The 16,986-nt window shown below is 49.0% G+C and overlaps 1 protein-coding gene across 1 annotated transcript in view; it reads left to right on the plus strand.

Annotated features, from left to right (window-relative positions):
- The first annotated feature begins 4,117 nt into the window (after positions 1–4,117).
- The window catches only part of SHB (SH2 domain containing adaptor protein B), a 249,053-nt gene continuing 236,184 nt past the window's right edge, over positions 4,118–16,986 (plus strand). The window contains exon 1 of the mRNA XM_029055698.2: positions 4,118–4,815. Within this exon, the coding sequence (XP_028911531.1) occupies positions 4,141–4,815 (675 nt within the window). The 5' untranslated portion in view covers positions 4,118–4,140. The remainder of the gene's footprint in view (positions 4,816–16,986) is intronic.

Consider the following 16,986-nt stretch of genomic DNA (forward strand, 5'->3'; position numbering starts at 1 on the left):
GAGCTTATAGTACACAGGTGCTTTGAGACTGGGGAAAGTGGCAAAGTTCTCAAGGGGTACGGATCCAGGTGGAAGATCAACACGGCTTAGCCCGAGAAGGCCTCTTGGAGGAGTTGTGATTTTAGGAGGGTTTTGAAGGGGGGGAGAGTGATATCTCTCAGCTGTGAAAGGGGAGTTTCAGGCCAGAGGGAATGGTCAGGCAGCGAGATAGACAAGGTCAAGGTATAGAGAATAGGTTGGCGTAAGAGGAGCGAATCGTGCGGTGTTGTGGGCAGGGAATGTGTCTGCTTATTGTTTATTGTTGTATTGTCCTCTCCCAAGCGCTTTCTACAGTGCTCTGCAGCCAGTAAAGCCTCAATAAATACGATCGACTGACCTATAGTAGGAATCTCAAGAGGACGAGCAACAGAATCAACAGACGAAGACAAGCAAACTAGCTGAGACAGGTAAACGATTACCAGCACTTTTTGTATCTCTTTTGTATTTAGACTGCAAGCTCCTCGTCGGCAGGGAAACTATCAACTCTGTTGTGTTGTACTCTCCCAAGCGTTTAGTACGGTGCTCTGCATGCAGTAAGCACTCCCTAAATACCACTGGTTGATTGGTTGCTTTCATTTTTAAACACCCGGGGGGGAGATACGAGGTGAGCGCATCTGTCCCGGGTTCTGTCCCACACTAGACTTCAATCTAAGCTCTAGGGAGAGCAGGTATTTTATTTCCCTTATTTCAGATGAGGAAACAGGCATAAAGAGGTGACGTGACTTGCCTGAGGTCCCATTCATTCAATGCTTCATTCAATAGTATTTATTGAGCGCTTACCATGTGCAGAGCTCTGGACTGAGTGCTAGCGGGAGCTTGGGGCAGAACTGGGACTCGAACCTGGGTCCTCTGACTCCCAGTCCCACGATCTTTCCATTAGGCCCCACTGCTGCTTACACTTCCTCATTTTCTCCCCCAGTTTTTCACTCTCCCCACATATTCTCTTCCTTTGTCTCTTCCCGTTTAGTTCCATTGCTCTTTCCTGCCTCCATCTTTTCCCCTGGTAACCATTTGCCTATCCTCCCCATTCCTCGCCATCGCCCGCCGGCTCTCTTCATTTTCCATCTCCTTGTCTGTCCTTTACATGCCCTCTCAAACCCCACCTTGCCCCTGCCATTCTGCCCTCCCCCATTTCTCTTTTATCAATCAAATCACCACCTCCAGTACTGTTCCTGGGGGAATGACTGTCGGACACAGGATCATTAGTCCAAGAGCGGAAAGGAAGGAGGGCAGCAGATCAATCAGTCAATCGTTTTTATTGAGCGCTGACTGTGTGCAGAGCAGCGTACTGAGCGCTTGGGAGAGTCCAACGGGGCAGTAATAAACAGTACGGTCCTCTGCACACAGTCAGCGCTCAATAAATACGACTGAATGAATGAATGAATGAACACTTTTGGTGAAGGATAGGGGGGCGGAGGGCACGGAGGGACTTTAAAGGGTGAAATTTCCATCCTTTCCCCAACCGACGTAGCGGAAACCGTGGGACTCACAGGACACCCGACACCGTCTCTCCAGCTCTCCCGGCGTCAGCCTGCCGTCGTGGATAGAGCCTGGGCCTGGGAGCCAGAAGGTCGTGGGTTCTAATCCTGACTCCGCCACGCGTCTGCTGCGTGACCTTGGGTGAGTCACTTCACTTCTCTGGGCCTCATCTGGAAAATGGGGACGGAGTCCTGTGAGCCCCGGGTGGGACAGGGACTCGACCCGATTTGCTCGCACCCACCCCAGCGCTTAGTACAGTGCCTGGCCCATATTCAGTGCTCACCAAATATGCTCATTATCCGGGCAAGCAGAATTCCGGAGAGCAGGCCAAGGGGGCAGAGGGAGGGAAGAGGGAGGAGGTTCAGGGTCACTGGATTTGAGTTCAAGGCACCTGGCGGCCCAACCCGGACACGGTGGAAGGTCCGACTTGCCGCACGCTCTCTTAGAACGGTGCTTGGCGCAGAGTAGGCGCCTAACGAATGCCATCATTATCGTTATTATTTCTCTTGGCGTGTAAATCGGGAATGATGATTACCGACATTAGGGATGCCGTGAGGCCGAGGAATACACTTCAGGACATCGAGCACTGGAATGGAATGGAAGTACGGTAAAAAAAAAATATGCCAAGGAATCCAAATCTTCTCATATAGCCAAGTGATCGAGAATATCACAGTTCGGTTTTCAAATCACCTACCAGAGGTACTGAAAACCTGTGGTGGGGGTGAGCCTGCTACAATAAAAAAGGGGAAAGAGCTGAAAAGCCATTTTATCGGCAATCACGGGGGCGGGGGGGTGGGGACGACTTCAGTACGAAATGAAGACCGATTTTGTTGGCCTTAAAGAGTTAGCTCTTTTAAATTTAAGAGGTAAATGAAAAATACTAGCTCCCTCTACGGCCTTGCTTGTCGGATAGGCGTTTGTCGCCTCCCGATCGCCTCTCCCAGAGGAATCCGTCATCTGCGGTTCTCAGCCGGTCGATGAGATGGGTGAAAGGCAAACATCTTCTTCCCCTTTTAAAGGAGAAATCGAAGCTACGTGCACCCCCCCCAACCCTATTCCGGGGGGCTTCGAGCCCCCTAAGCGAGCAAACGCCGCTTCTCTCCTACTCTAACCGAGTGCCGTTCCCTCCTGCTACAGCAGGGTGCACGAGGGGTGCGTGATGCTGGAAAAAGAGGAATCTCAGGGAAATGGGGAAGAGCCCGTAGGGAAGGCGAGGCGGGCTGCAGACTCCCCGATTCCCTGGTTAAAAGCCCGGAAAGTTTATGATCGCCACGCAGGCTGGAGATGAGCAGCCGGTTCCGTCCCGAGAAGCAGCGTGGCTCAGTCGAAGGAGCCCGGGCTTTGGAGTCAGAGGTCATGGGTTCGAATCCCGGCTCTGCCACTCGTCAGCTGGGTGACTGTGGGCAAGTCACGTCACTTCGTGCCTCGGTTACCTCATCTGGGAAATGGGGGTTAACTGTGAGCCTCCCGTGGCACAACCTGGTGACCCCGTATCTCCCCCAGCGCTTAGAACAGTGCTCTGCACAGAGTAAGTGCTTAACAAGTACCAACATTATGGGGCACAGTGGATAGAGCCCGGGACTGGGAGTCAGAGGTCGTGGGTTCTAATCCCGGCTCTGCCACTTATCAGCTGTGTGACTTTGGGCAAGTCACTTCACTTCTCTGTGCCTCATCTCTGTTACCCCGTCTGTTAAAGGGGGATGAAGACTGTGAGCCCCACGAGGGACAACCTAATGTCTTTGTATCTAACCAGCGCTTAGAGCTAAGCGCTTAACAAATACCGAAATTATTATCATTAGTTTCCCCGGCTCCCGGAGGCGCCCCGCTCGCCGATCGGGGAAAGGGGGGGGGGGGGCGCGGGCGAGCGGCGGGGAGGGCGTGGCTACTAGGTAGGGGCCGTGGCCGGCGAAGGCGGCCGCCCCTTTGGAGGCGGGGCCGGCTGGGGCCGGCCGAGTGGCACACACGCGGCGGCTCCGGAGGCGGCGGGAGGCGCCGCCGGGACGGGGATCGGGGTCGGTCCGTCGCTCGGCGGGGGGGAGAAGAGGGTCTGCGCATCTGGAGGGGGACCCGCCCCCCTCCCCAACGCTCCCTTGGCCGCACTGCCCCGGGGACCGGGTCCCGCCCGGCCGGGGGCCAAGTTGGAGACAGGAGCCCGGGCGGCGGCGGTTGCACCGCCCCGAACTGTGAAGGTACCTGAGCTCCTCCGGACCCCCCGCCCCTCCCCCGCCCCCGCCCCCTCCGTTACCCTCCGGACCCCCCGCTCGGGCCAGGCGCCCGGCGTGGAGGAGATGGGAGCCATCGGCCGCCGAGAGCATGAGAGCGGCCCGTGAGCCGAGTCCCGGAGCGGCGGCGGCGGCGGCGGCTGCAAGAACTTGAACTTGGCGTCGGGACCCGGGCATCTCCCGTCTCGACCGAGGCCGGAATAGAGGAGGGCGGCGGCGGCGGCATCTGCCGCCGCTGCTTTTTCGTCTCTCTCGCTCTCTCGACCTCCCCTGACCGGGGGCGGCCCGGACCCCCCGCAGCCCCCGAATGGCCCCGGCGAGGCCGGCTCTAGCCAGCCCGCTCCCGTTGGGGCCGTAGCGGGGGGTCGGCCCCGGGCTAGCTCCTCCGGCGGGCGGCACCATGGCCAAGTGGCTGAATAAGTACTTCAGCTTGGGGAACAACAAGACCAAGAGCCCTCCGCAGCCGCCCCGGCCGGACTACCGCGAGCGGCGCGGCGGGAGTCGGGGAGCGGCCAGCGGGCCGGGGGGCGAGCGGGTCCAGCCGCAGGCGGCCCCTTGCCCCTCGGCGGCGACGGCGTCCTGCTTCTCGTCGTCGTCCTTCCGAGAGGAGGGCGGCAGCACCAGCGATCTCATCCGCGCCTACCGCGCCCAGAAGGAGCGCGACTTCGAAGACCCCTACAACGGGCCGGGCTCGTCCCTGCGCAAGCTGCGGGCCATGTGCCGCCTCGACTACTGCGGGGGCCAGGAGGGCGGCGGCGGGGAGCGGAGCTTCTCCTCCGCCTCGTCCTCGGCCGGCTGCTGCTGCACCTCGGGGGGCGCCGCCGCCGCCTCCTCGTCTTCGTCCTCCTCCTCCCCGCACCTCTTCCGCAGCAACAGCGAGCGGCGGCCCGCCACGCCGCCCGAGGTCAAGTACATTTCGCCCAAGCACCGGCTCATCAAGATCGAGAGCGGCGGAGGGGGCGGCGGGGTTGGGGGAGAGGGGGCGGGCGGCGGCGGCCGGACCTGGAGCCCCTCGGCCTGCGGCGGCAAGAAACTGCTCAACAAGTGCCCCGAGGAGAGCGCCAAGAAGGACAAGGTAAGGGGCGGACCCGCCGTACGCGCCGAACGCTGTCCTGAGAGTTGGGGACGGCAGTAGCGAGCAGAAGGAGCCGCAATCTCTACCTACCCCCGTCCCGTCCCGCTTTCATTTCCTCTCTCTGCCCCCATCTCCCGCGGCGACCTCGTTTTTTGCTTTTGGTCGCGGGGAGGAGGAGGGAGAATCGGGTCCAGGGGCAAGGGGCATCTCGATGAGCCCGTGGTTGGGCAGGGATTGTCTCTATCTGTCGCCGAATTGGACGCTCCCAGCGCTTAGTACAGTGCTCTGCACACAGCGCTCGAGAAATACCATTGAATGAGTGAATGGGGTGTTGGGGGCGGGGGGGAGAGAGGGAGGGAGAATCCGGTCCAGGTGAAGGGGGCATCTTGATGAGCCCGTTGTTGGGCAGGGATTGTCTCTATCTGTCGCCGAAGTGTACGCTCCCAGCGCTCAGTACAGTATTCTGCACACAGTCAGTGCCCGAGAATGAATGAATGATTGGGGGGGAGAATCCGGTCCAGGGGCAAGGGGCATCTTGATGAGCCCGTGGTTGGGCAGGGATTGTGTCTATCTGTCGCCGAAGTGTACGCTCCCAGCGCTTAGTACAGTGCTCTGCACACAGTCAACGCTCCAGAAATGCCATTGAATGAATGAATGGTGGGGGGAGGAGGAGGGAGAATCCGGTCCAGGGGCAAGGGGCATCTTGATGAGCCCGTGGTTGGGCAGGGATTGTCTCTATCTGTCGCCGAAGTGTAGGCTCCCAGCGCTTAGTACAGTGTTCTGCACGCAGTCAGCGCTCGAGAAATACCATTGAATGAATGAATGGTGGAGGGAGGAGGGAGAATCCGGTCCAGGGGAAAGGGGCGTCTTGATGAGCCCGTGGTTGGGCAGGGATGGTCTCTTTCTGTCGCTGAAGTGTACGTTCCCAGCGCTTAGTACAGTGTTCTCCACACAGCGCTCGAGAAATACCATTGAATGAGTGAAATAGGAGGTCTGCCTCCAGGCGAGACGGTCCGTGGAGGGTGAAGCGCTCATCCCCAGCACGTAGGGAGACCATCGGGTCTCCCAGACCTAGGTGGGGATTGCATATGATCACAGTGATAATGATGATGATGACATCTGTTAAGCGCTTACTATGTGCCAAGCACTGTCCTGAGAAGCAGCGTGGCTCAGTGGAAAGAACATGGGCTTTGGAGTCAGAGGTCATGGGATCGAATCCCAGCTCTGTCACCTGTCAGCTGTGTGACTGTGGGCAAGTCACTTAACTTCTCTGTGCCTCAGTTACCTCATCTGTAAAATGGGGATTTAAGACTGTGAGCCCCACGTGGGACAACCTGATTCCCCTGTGTCTACCCCAGCACTTAGAACAGTGCTGTGCACATAGTAAGCGCTTAACAAATACCAACATTATTATTATTATTATTGTACACCCTTTCCAACGCGGCTGCCCCGCTCTGGACTCAGGAGTCGAGGGACCTCCCGTCCTGCCACCCCTCGACCTTTCTTGGCAGTAATGTGTGACCCTCGTGCTGCGTGCCAGGTATACCAAGCGGGCTGTGGGACGACTTGACTTTCTCGACACACCAGCCGGATCTCCGTCAGCATTATTACTTGTGTTCGCCTGAGGGACTTGGAAGCCTTACAGGCTCGACCCTTCTCCGGCGTCGACGGTCTTAATAAGAACTGTGCTCCGGTCGAAAGCAGATGCAAGAGAGTGGCTTAGGGGGCCCCGAAGGGACGTTGGGGTTTCGGTTAAGGATGGGGTTAAGCAGAATGGGGTCCTGTTAGGGGGTGGAGGAGGGAGAATGCCTCGACTCCACTCTTGGGGAGACCCCGTGCGTTTCCTTAGGGCCCTTCGTTGACCTTTTGGCATCTGGGAAGTTGCCTGCCAGCCACTCGGGGTAATCAGGGTGGGCCTCAGGGTCCTGGAGGCTTGGGAACATCCAGGGTACCAGGTAGGAGGGGTAACAGACAGCAGCTCTACTATGCAGCCCTCTCTCCTTCCCTCCCTTCCTCTTATCAGTTCCTGCCAAACCCTTCCTTTCTCCACCTACCCCTATCTTCTGATGGGAGGAGGAGGCTGCTGCAGCAGTGAGGTCAATCAGATGGTCACATTGTGGGGCGTCTAAGGGTACAGACAAGGGCCAGGATCCAGCCTTTGGAAATCTCCAGTTCAGGATGAGAGAGATTATTTTGCAGCCCCAGTGACCGTCCTTCCTGTGGGCCCTATATTCCCCAGAGCCGCCCCTGCTCCTCAACAACCGCATCATGGACCAAAAACGTCACCCATCTTAATTAGCAATCTTCAGCTAATCAGATGCTATAGAAGAGCAGCCCCGATGAGGGGTGTAGGCAATACAGTCTGCCAAACGAGGTATCCCTACAGACTCGTGGGAGAAATAAAGAAAACACCTTGCTCGTTGATCTCAATTTGCACTTGTAATTTTTTGGTCTTGGGCAGTAGCCAGGGATTAGGTCTGCTGTTCAAGGAAGGAGAGGGAAAAAGAGACTACACACAGATGCTTACAGGTATGGCAGATGACCTACTCATAAGGCAGAACGAGGTGGTCCGCCCCAGTCATCAATGCCTCATCTCCCCCACGTAGCTGCTTTCCAGTTAATAGTGGTGGAAGGATTAAGGCAGGAAAGAAAAATCACTGGAGGAACTGGAGGAAAAATGTACTTAACACTGCCCTGGCTAGGGGAATGGGTACAAGCAATCTTTATGCGCTTAGCACAGTGGTCTGCACACAGTAAAAATAATAATAATGTTGGTATTTGTTAAGCGCTTACTATGTGCAGAGCACTGTTCTAAGCGCTGGGGTAGACACAGGGGAATCAGGTTGTCCCACGTGGGGCTCCCAGTCTTAATCCCCATTTTACAGATGAGGTAACTGAGGCGCAGAGAAGTTAAGTGACTTGCCCACAGTCACACAACTGACAAATGGCAGATCCGGGATTCGAACCCATGACCTCTGACTCCAAAGCCCGTGCTCTTTCCACTGAGCCACGCTGCTTCTAAGCGCTCAATAAATATGATCGAATGAATGAATCTTTCCTACATGATTAGGATTTTGTCACAGATTTAGAAATGCCTAGTCTTAATGGGTGTGTGTGTGTGTGTGTAGGAAAGCATCTTAATGAGGAATTTTAGTTCTAGACCTACCTGATTTCATTTTTGTTTGAGAGGAATTAGGAGAGCAAACGTCTGTCAGTTTTAGCACAGTAGTAATTACCTCGGTTACCAGCGTGTTTGGAATAAAGTCTAACAAATATTTTACATTATTGGGGTGCTGTGAGACTAATAATAAAGCTATAGTAATTCTTGACCTATTGTAAATTTTTGAAAGGCCTTCCCATGATCATTTCAGTAACATTTTTCAGATAGAGCAAATTAGAATATTTTTGGAGCGGTGTCATAAACTCAAAATACAACCATCGGGGTATAAATTGGCTAAAGTTAAAGGAGACCTTTGCAATAAATAATTGACCGTTTTTACTTGGTCTACTCACGTAAAATTAAATCTCCATTCTGCAATTTATGTAACAGTCAAGTTCCACAAAGGTGAAAGACTCGGATAATTACTATTATTTAGGCTAAAACAATGTTTAGGGAAGAATGATTGAAAATATTTTGAAGGTAAGGTGGTCTGCTTGGTGACTTTCATTAATTCATTGAATTCTAGATCTCAACGTTAATTCATTGAATTCTAGGTCTCAACCCAACAGTGTAAACATCTCTAATTTGGAAAAGGTTTACCTGCGTTTGTGACTGCTACCGGGTGATCTAATAAATCTAATAAATTATCTGGGATTAAAAGCAAAGGGAAGGGTGGGGGAAAAAAAGGGCAGAAGATGCGCTTGTATCAGATCAGTATAGAATCGGACGCACCGCTAGAGGTGGAGGTTGTTCGTTCCTCAAGTGCCGCTTTCAAAGAATCAGCCCAGTTTTGTTAGTATATGCATGCAACATGTAGTTTTCTGCTGCAGTTTCTTTTCTTTATAATTAACTCAAGGTTAGTCTCTGAAACAACTGAGTAAGCAACAAGAGTGGAGTGGCGTTGTGACCTATCAGTTTCAAGCATTCTAAATAAGTTATCATTCTGGCCAGTAGTTTTTGAAAGGCTTCGTGTGTTTTATAAATGACATTTGGACTAAAAAAAACACCTGTTTTCTAGGCCGTAGCAAACTATGTCTTTCCTTACTCTTTCTAAATAAACCCTCTTGTTACTATAAATTGAGATTAAAATTATTGGCCTACTTTGATAAGATATTGCATTGTTAACAGGCTCTGTTAAAGCTTCACCACGTCACTGTTTCTTTTAAGAGCTATTAAGTATAATGAGGAAAGTTTGGCAACCTCGCATTTGGGGATTCAATGATTTATCAGTTTGAATTGCAGACCAGGAAAGCTTTTTCCCCTCTCAAATTTCATATTCCTATGCCGTAGGGTATTTTTTTTTTAACCTGTTCTCAGAGCCAGCTATTTTCTTCTGAAAACACATTATCTAGTAAAATGGGAATGCTGAGGAGTTACACTTTTACAGCCCCTGGTGTAAGGCTGTTATCTGTGTTAAAGAAAAAACAAGGCAGGCCTTAATATCACAGTCAGAAAGGAGCATAGGCTTTCTTAAAGCATATCAAATGACTAATTTTCCTATTTTGACGGTTCCAAATATGATTGATTACAAAGTGATTTAAAACTGAAACTTGACCAAAAAAAGAAAGCCTTTCTGACCCATAAAAGTGGTTTTAAAAACAAATCCAAAACAGGTGTGACTTCTACCAGTCATTCGGTAAAGCTGAACTTCTATGTGGTCATAGACCCTGACTGACAAGTTCAACTCGGAGCAAACTTTTATGGCTTGAGTTATGAACCCTCTATAAAGTACAGTAACAAATGAGGAGAGTAACTTTGTAATACTTCCCTTTAAAAACAAATCAGAATTTACGACTTAGTAGTCGTGGAACTGCTTTGCAAGTCGCTGTCTCGTAAAGAAGGATCGATTTTAATATGTGCCTCGTCTGACTTTGTTCTTTTAAACTTTTCTCTGTTTGGTCATGTTTATATTGGGGTTTCTCTCTGGCTGAGATGGAGTTGGGTTGCAAATGGGCAATTCCTGTGGTTTCCCTCGTTTGATCTCCAAATTGCGGGGAACGCTCTTTCTGTGCTTCATTTCTTACCTGGATACATCCCGGATCACATCCCTTCATCTCCGATGTCGTTCACATCACCTTTACCGACTGAGGAGAGACGGAAGAGTTTGGGACTCTACAGTCGGGGAAGACGAAGGCCGAGAAGGGGACGTGATCGAAGCTCACAAAACCTGGAATTGTTCACCGAATCCCCCGACGACGGAGGGGACGTACAATGAAGTTGAAAGGTAGCGGGTTTAGAACAACAACAACAACAAAAGGAAACACTTCTTCACACAGCGGGTGATAAGTATGTGGGCCTCGTCGGCTCAGGAAGTTGTGCCGGTCAGAAATAGCAGTAGACTCCAGCAGGGTTTGCATTCATGCACGGGTGAGCAGACCGTAGTGGATTAGTCGAGGCGAAGTGACAAAGGGAGAGGGAGGAGTTAGGGGGCTAAATGGTACCATCCCTAAACGTTGGAATCGATCTCTAGGAGGGTATCCGTCACTCAGTTCCTCCAAGCATCTTTTATTAGAGTTACCTTTATTCGAGTTAGAATGTTGGACCGGATGGGTCCGTTGGTCTGCTCCAGGAATGGCCCTTCCTAGGTCCTTGAAACCAACTCTGTCGCGGCAGAAGTTGGGCGGGTTCGGTCTCCTTACGGAAAAGAAAGGGTGATAGTCTGATTGACTTCCGTTTTATTCTGTGTTTTGGTTTTAAAGTCTTTGTGACTCAGTCTCAAGAATCTTAACTACAGACTGAGGCTCAACAATGGAATTTTCCTTCTCTTCCTGTTTGGTATTTTCCAGTAATATTTCTATTAATGTTTCACTTTCATAGGAGTTAACTTCCTGCGTTTTAGCTTTCTCAACTATAGAGCACAGAAGAATTAGCTTTTCCTTTAAATCACTGAATTCCTCCCAGTTAGTGAAACAAAAGTTCTTTCTGGATTTCCCATTACTTTGCAGAGGAAGGATCTAAGAGGTGGGTCCAAAGGATTGAGATAGGATTAGTGAGCGTTAAGGGGGCGGGGGTGTGTGTGACTCATTCTCAGCATTTTCCAAACGGCAGTTAATATGAAATGGAAGGTGGCTCACAAAAATTGTAGAAAGAATAACTTTCGAAAATCCACTTATCTCTCCAGGAGCCTCATCTTTCCGGGACACTCTCCCTTCAAAATATATAATGCTTTTCCTAAGTGAATTCTCAGTCACTGTCAAAATCATTCTTAGAACAAGTTACGATCATTTCACATATATCTACTGTATCTAGGAATTTCATTTAAAATGATAAAAGAGAGTTACCAGAGAGTTCTGAGTAAAATATACATTTAAAAAAAATTGGGATCTGGCCCTGCACAGCACTTTCTCCTGATACGTTTTAAAAGCTAACCGTGATATTCATGACTTAATGAAGTATTAAATGAATGGCAACCAGTACCGCTTCCTTTTCTTTCTGCTTTCTCATACTGTTTAAAAGCCCCTTTCGGACCTTTCGACCCAAGATCCATTGTTGGAAAAAGAAAGCCCGCTGTAGAGGCCTAAAGGTGGGTGGAGGGAGAGCATAGGTTTAAGTGTTCATTCAGTCGTATTTGTTGAGCATTTGCTGTGTGCAGAGCACTGTACTAAGCGCTAAGTGTTAAGCTTTGACAGAGAGGAGAGAAGCGAAGCACCATTTTAGATGAAATATTGTGACAGAATTTCACCATGACTCAGTGTTTTGGGCTGACCAGCTGTAATAATGTTGATTTTTTTAAGTAACGCCTTTCATCGGGAGATCTTCAAGCACTTATTTAATGTTAAATTTTCCTTCTCTCAACACCCAGTGAAGTAGATAGCGAGTATTATTATCTCCTTATGCAGTTAAGAAAAATGAGACATTGGGAGGGTAAGGGGTTTGCCCTAGGCCCAACTGTGTAGAGAGCAAATCTGCGGTAAAGATGGGATTAAATTGAGACTTTATAACTGCAGTATTCACTCTTTATACCTGTAGGTTTCCGAAAACCCCCTTCAGCGCCTAATTGGCTTCTTTTGTTTGTAGCTGTTGCTGCTGCCCTCAACGACTTGCCATTTCATTGAAGTTTTTCCATTAGGGTAGAAAAAGGAGAAAAGGTACCCAAATTTGAGTTAATTCTCTTGGCTTTGGCTTGTCTCAGCATGGTTCAAGGGGTCTTCTTTCTGGGGTGACTCACGACTGGTCTCATTCTCTAGGGAGACTTTCTATATCTTTAGGCAATGGGAGCTATTTCTTCCCCAAAAGATGAAGAAATTTTGTTTGACCTCCTCTCATTTGACTGCAGTAACAGTAGCTGCGCTATTTACTGATTGTTCACTGGGTACAGTGCATTAAGCGACACTAAGCACTTGTGACAGGAAAGGCAGGCATAAATATATTTACAGCTAGAGTAATCAAAATAATTGAATGTACACTTGAACAAGCATAGGCGAACACACAGACACAGATGTACTAAGGTTGGGTATAGGTAAGTGCAAGACAATGCTTGAAGATGATGAGCCCCGCAGCAGATGCGTAGTATTGATTTGCGACGAGGAGGCTGGTACTGTATCTTAACCATGAAAATGATGAGAACTTGGATCAGGGTGGTAGCTGTTAGGGAGGAGAGGAAGGGGAGAATCCAGGGGGTGTCGTATAGGACGGGGCAGCATTTGGTAGTAGATCGAATGTGAGAGTTGAAAGATAGCGAGGTGTCGAGGGTGACACCGAGGTAGGATGATGGTATTGACTGAGCTAGGAAAGTTAGGAAGAGCAGATTCAGGAGGGAAGATGAGTTCATTCAGTCATCATTCAGTCGTATCTGTTGAGCACTTCCTGAGTGCAGAGCACTGTCCTAAGCACTTGGGAAAGCACAATACGACAGTATGCAGTGACATTCCCTGCCCCCAACGTGCTCACACTCTAGAGTTATGCTTTAGCTAGGTTGAGGTGGAGGTGCCGGTCTTGGGTCTCCAAGGCAAGAGAAGATGGTTGGAATTGGAAATTAGAGGAGGTTAGGGCTAGAGAGGAGGATTTTGGAGTCATCCGCAAAGAGGCAGTAGGTGAGGCCGAACGAGCGGATTAGCTCCCTTGGTGCATTTAGTAGTATTTCAGGGCATACTCCGCTCAGAGCACTGGCTTGGCGGAAAAGGCACGGGACTGGGAGTCGGGAGACCTGGGTTGAAAACTGGGCTATGCCACTTGCCTGCTGTCTGACCTAGGGCAAGTCACTTGACTTTTCTGTGCATCAGTTGCCTCACCTGGAAAATTAGGATTAAATACCTGTTCTCCCGCCCACATAGATTGGAAGACAGGGACCAAGCTGATCACCTCATATCTACCCCAGAGTTTAGCACAGTGCCAGGAACGTAGAAGCCCTTAACCATTATCACCATTTTTATTGTTATTTCTGCTAAGTGCCTGGAAGGGTACAGAGGAACTCATAGACATGATCCCCACCTTCGAGAGTTTTACAGTCTAGCGTGGGGCACAGGGTGAGCAGACGCTGAAGTTAATTACAGATAGGAGGAAGTAATTGGGTATACGAGAGATGTACGTCCTCTAGACCATAAACTCACTGTGGGCAGGGAATGTGTTTATTGTAACGTACTCGCCCGAGCGAGTACACAGTAAAGTGCTCAATAAATACTACTGAACAATAAGTGCCTTGGGAGGTTATGAGTCCTTTGGTTAGGTGGTGCAGCTGTGCTCAAATGGCACATGGGGGCATATGAGGTGGGGGAATTGAGAATATTAATTGGAGAAAACCAACTGGAGGCGATGTGATTTCAGAAGGGCTTTGCAGATGAGGAGAGCTGCCATCCGACTAAGGGCTAGGAAATTCCTGACAGGGAAAAGGGTGCGAATAAGGGGTCAGTGGTGGGAAAGACAAGAGTGAAGTACAGTGAATTGATTAGCTGTAGAGAAATCAAGAGTATGAGCAGAGGTGTAGAGGGAGAGAGCTGATGGAGTGTCTTTAAAGTTAATGGTGGGGAATGTCTGTTCAAGGTTTTTAAGGAGCGGGGCGATGTGTGCAGAATGTGGTCTTAGACAAATGAGCCAGAGAGCAGAGTGAAGTGTTTATTGGAGAAGGGAGACGTTAGAGGTGGTGGTCATGTCAGGTGATGACTCCTTGTGGGTGGGGAACATGTCTACCAACTCCACTGTATTGTGCTCTACACAAAGTAAGTGCTCAAATGCCATCGATTGCTGACAAGCGCTCAGATGAGCGTTATGAATGTTTAATTGGAGAGGAAGGGGCGGATCATGGAAATATTATGGAGGAAGAACCGACGTTTCCTGCTTGAGATCCCTTCTCGTCCTTGAGCGGAGTGTTCACGTGGCAGCTGCCAGCTTCCCGGGCATTGCAAGTGTTCTCTGGTCTTGTTTGCCTGCCATTCATCTGAGCGGACAGAACAGAAATTAACAAGGCGAAAGAAATTTTGGCAGGAGCAGGCACAAATGGTCACTTTTGGGCTTGAGATCTGCTGTAGAATGTAATTTTGTTTAAACTTAAGTTGGATTGCATTGCCTCATCAGTGGTGGACGAGGGGGAATGGAGAAACCGGGTCCTTTGCTCGGGGATTTTTCCTTATTATTACCCGCAAGAAGAAGTGGACTATCTTTTCAAAGAGGTCAGAGTTCCCTCGGGGATGGTCCAACTTTACCCATATGACTTGGCTGCTTTTAACATCTCCTGTGGTGTCAAGAACAGCAAACTCTGCTGTGGCAACTTAGAGGAGAATCTGCTGCTTTCAGGTCCTTTGGGTGCGATGTAGATTGGATTTGGGTGGCTCCCTATTCCCCCCCCCCCCCCCAGTGTAACTCATTTTTCTTTTGAGCCTTAAATATAAAACCAGATGTCCTTAGTTCAGAAACCTGCCTGGTGAAACTATTTCACTTTGAATTTTGGCCTTTCCATTTTGAAGGTAGTCACCTTTTTCTTAGGAATATTGCATCTGAGAAGAACCGAAAGGTAATATTTGGAAAATCTCGCATCTATTATTATTTATTATGGTATTTGTTAAGCACTTACTATGTGCTGAGCACTGTTCTAAGTGCTGGGGTAGATACAAGGGAATCAGGTGTCCCCCGTGGGGCTCACAGTTTTCATCCCCATTTTACAGATGAGGTAACTGAGGCACAGAGAAACTAAGCGGCTTGCCCAAGATCACGCAGCCGACAAGTGGCGGAGCCGGGATTAGAACCCGTGTCCTCCGACTCCCAAGCCCCTGCTCTTTCCACTAAGCCATGCTCGCATATGGAGAGGCATTCGATCCAAGGTTACTAATTGCTTATCCTCTTTGAGAATTACATCTTAATGATTTCTCCTGTTGAATATATGTCTGTCTGATATTTGTTTGTGTTTCATATAATCAGATTGTTCCAGCTAGAAGAATAATAAAACAAACCATTTGTCTTCCCAAGTTATTAAAAAGAGGTTAGAATCTGAATGTTGAAGACTTCTATAAATAATTCCAGGCTGTTTCAGTTACCAAGAGAGAGAATCTAGATTTTGAGAGCAAGTGTCTCATTAAAAATCTGTGTCTCTTCTGAAATAATCAAATGCCAGTAGCCTTTCACAGCAGCACTGAATCTTACGGGTGATGGTCACTGAAAAATGTTTGAGGTTTTGAGACTGTGCCTCTCCCGGGTCAAAGGGAAAACTTCAGATTACCAAGCCTAAAGAGAAAGCTTTTGATTTTGGCAGTGTGGTAAAATACCTCCGCTTGGTTTTATTTTTAATTCAGGTCATTTAAAACCAAGTTGCAGGTTGCTGGGGGTGTTGGAAGTCTGGGAAACCGCAAGGTAAAAAACAGGCTAGAGCACTAGCCTCCTTCTCTCTCTTCTAGGCAGCTGGTTTAGGGAAAATGAGCCCTTGACTAACAGGAGAAGAGGAAATATACTAGAAGAAATTTCAGAATGACTGCAGCACATCTGGCAGCTTCTAGTGTAGGAAATATATTTCAGGCATGAAGACTTTAGCACCCTGTAACTATCATGAGGATTTGTTTTGTTCCTTTTAGACCATTAGAGTTAGCCATGGAACTGGAATTAACCTCAAAAGCAAATTCTAAAGACAGAACTACCCCATTCCCTTGATATGTGGGAAATGATGATAACAGGAAGTGATGACAGAGTGTTATATAATTTACTCTAATGTACTCATTCGTGCCAGTCGGTTCATTCACTTAATGCTTCAGTTGCATCATCTCTGCAACTCAGGCACACCCATTGTTCCCAGTAGGTGTTTGGCATGTGCAAAGTAAGGTATCGGAAGCTTAGAGGCAGACACGGGAAAACGAGTATCAGTTAACTGGCTTTTAAAATGTTTTGCACTAGAAGAGGCTGAAGACCGTAATGAATCTTAAATCTTGAAAAGTGTCTACGTGGAATGCCTTGCTCTGCGTAATTATCTGGACTTCCTAAAATAAACCGACTTAGCCAGTCTGGTCTCAGATTGGTGGTATTGCTCTATTTTTGAAAAGAACTCTTCCCCAATTCTCCTGATGCTTTTTTTTCCCCCTGACTCTAACTACGCTAGTGTGACTCTGGCATTATCAGTTCTAATCTAGCGTGGCCATATCCCTCATTGAAGTTACCGTCCCGTGTTGGACATCAGTTGTTTGTCACGGTAAACTTTACTGTGGGAAGAAGGAGGTTATGAAATTATGTTTTTAAAAGCAAGTGTGCTTGTGGTTGGGGACAAAATATCTTCCGGTAGGGACTTTCTTTCCGATGATAAATAAATAAAAAAGTAAATATTTTCTGGCCTCAGGAAAAGCAAGATGCAGAAGCTTTCAGGGGCAATTAAATGAAAATTTTCTACCTGCTCTTGCTTTGGCAGTTCAGTGCTTTTTGCATGACTCTTACTTAAAACATATTTTTCTTTTTATAGACATGGGTGTCAGTGAAATGGTGGGGGAATATGGATAGTGAGTCTTAAAATTGGAACACGATTTCTTGCTCTGTTACCTAGATTCTTTCTCCAACAGCATCGTCCTCCTTCAGCAGCTCATTCTGCGTATGTACTGGATGCA

The sequence above is a fragment of the Ornithorhynchus anatinus genome, chromosome X5 (assembly GCF_004115215.2).
Source record: "Ornithorhynchus anatinus isolate Pmale09 chromosome X5, mOrnAna1.pri.v4, whole genome shotgun sequence".
Taxonomy (NCBI): domain Eukaryota; kingdom Metazoa; phylum Chordata; class Mammalia; order Monotremata; family Ornithorhynchidae; genus Ornithorhynchus; species Ornithorhynchus anatinus.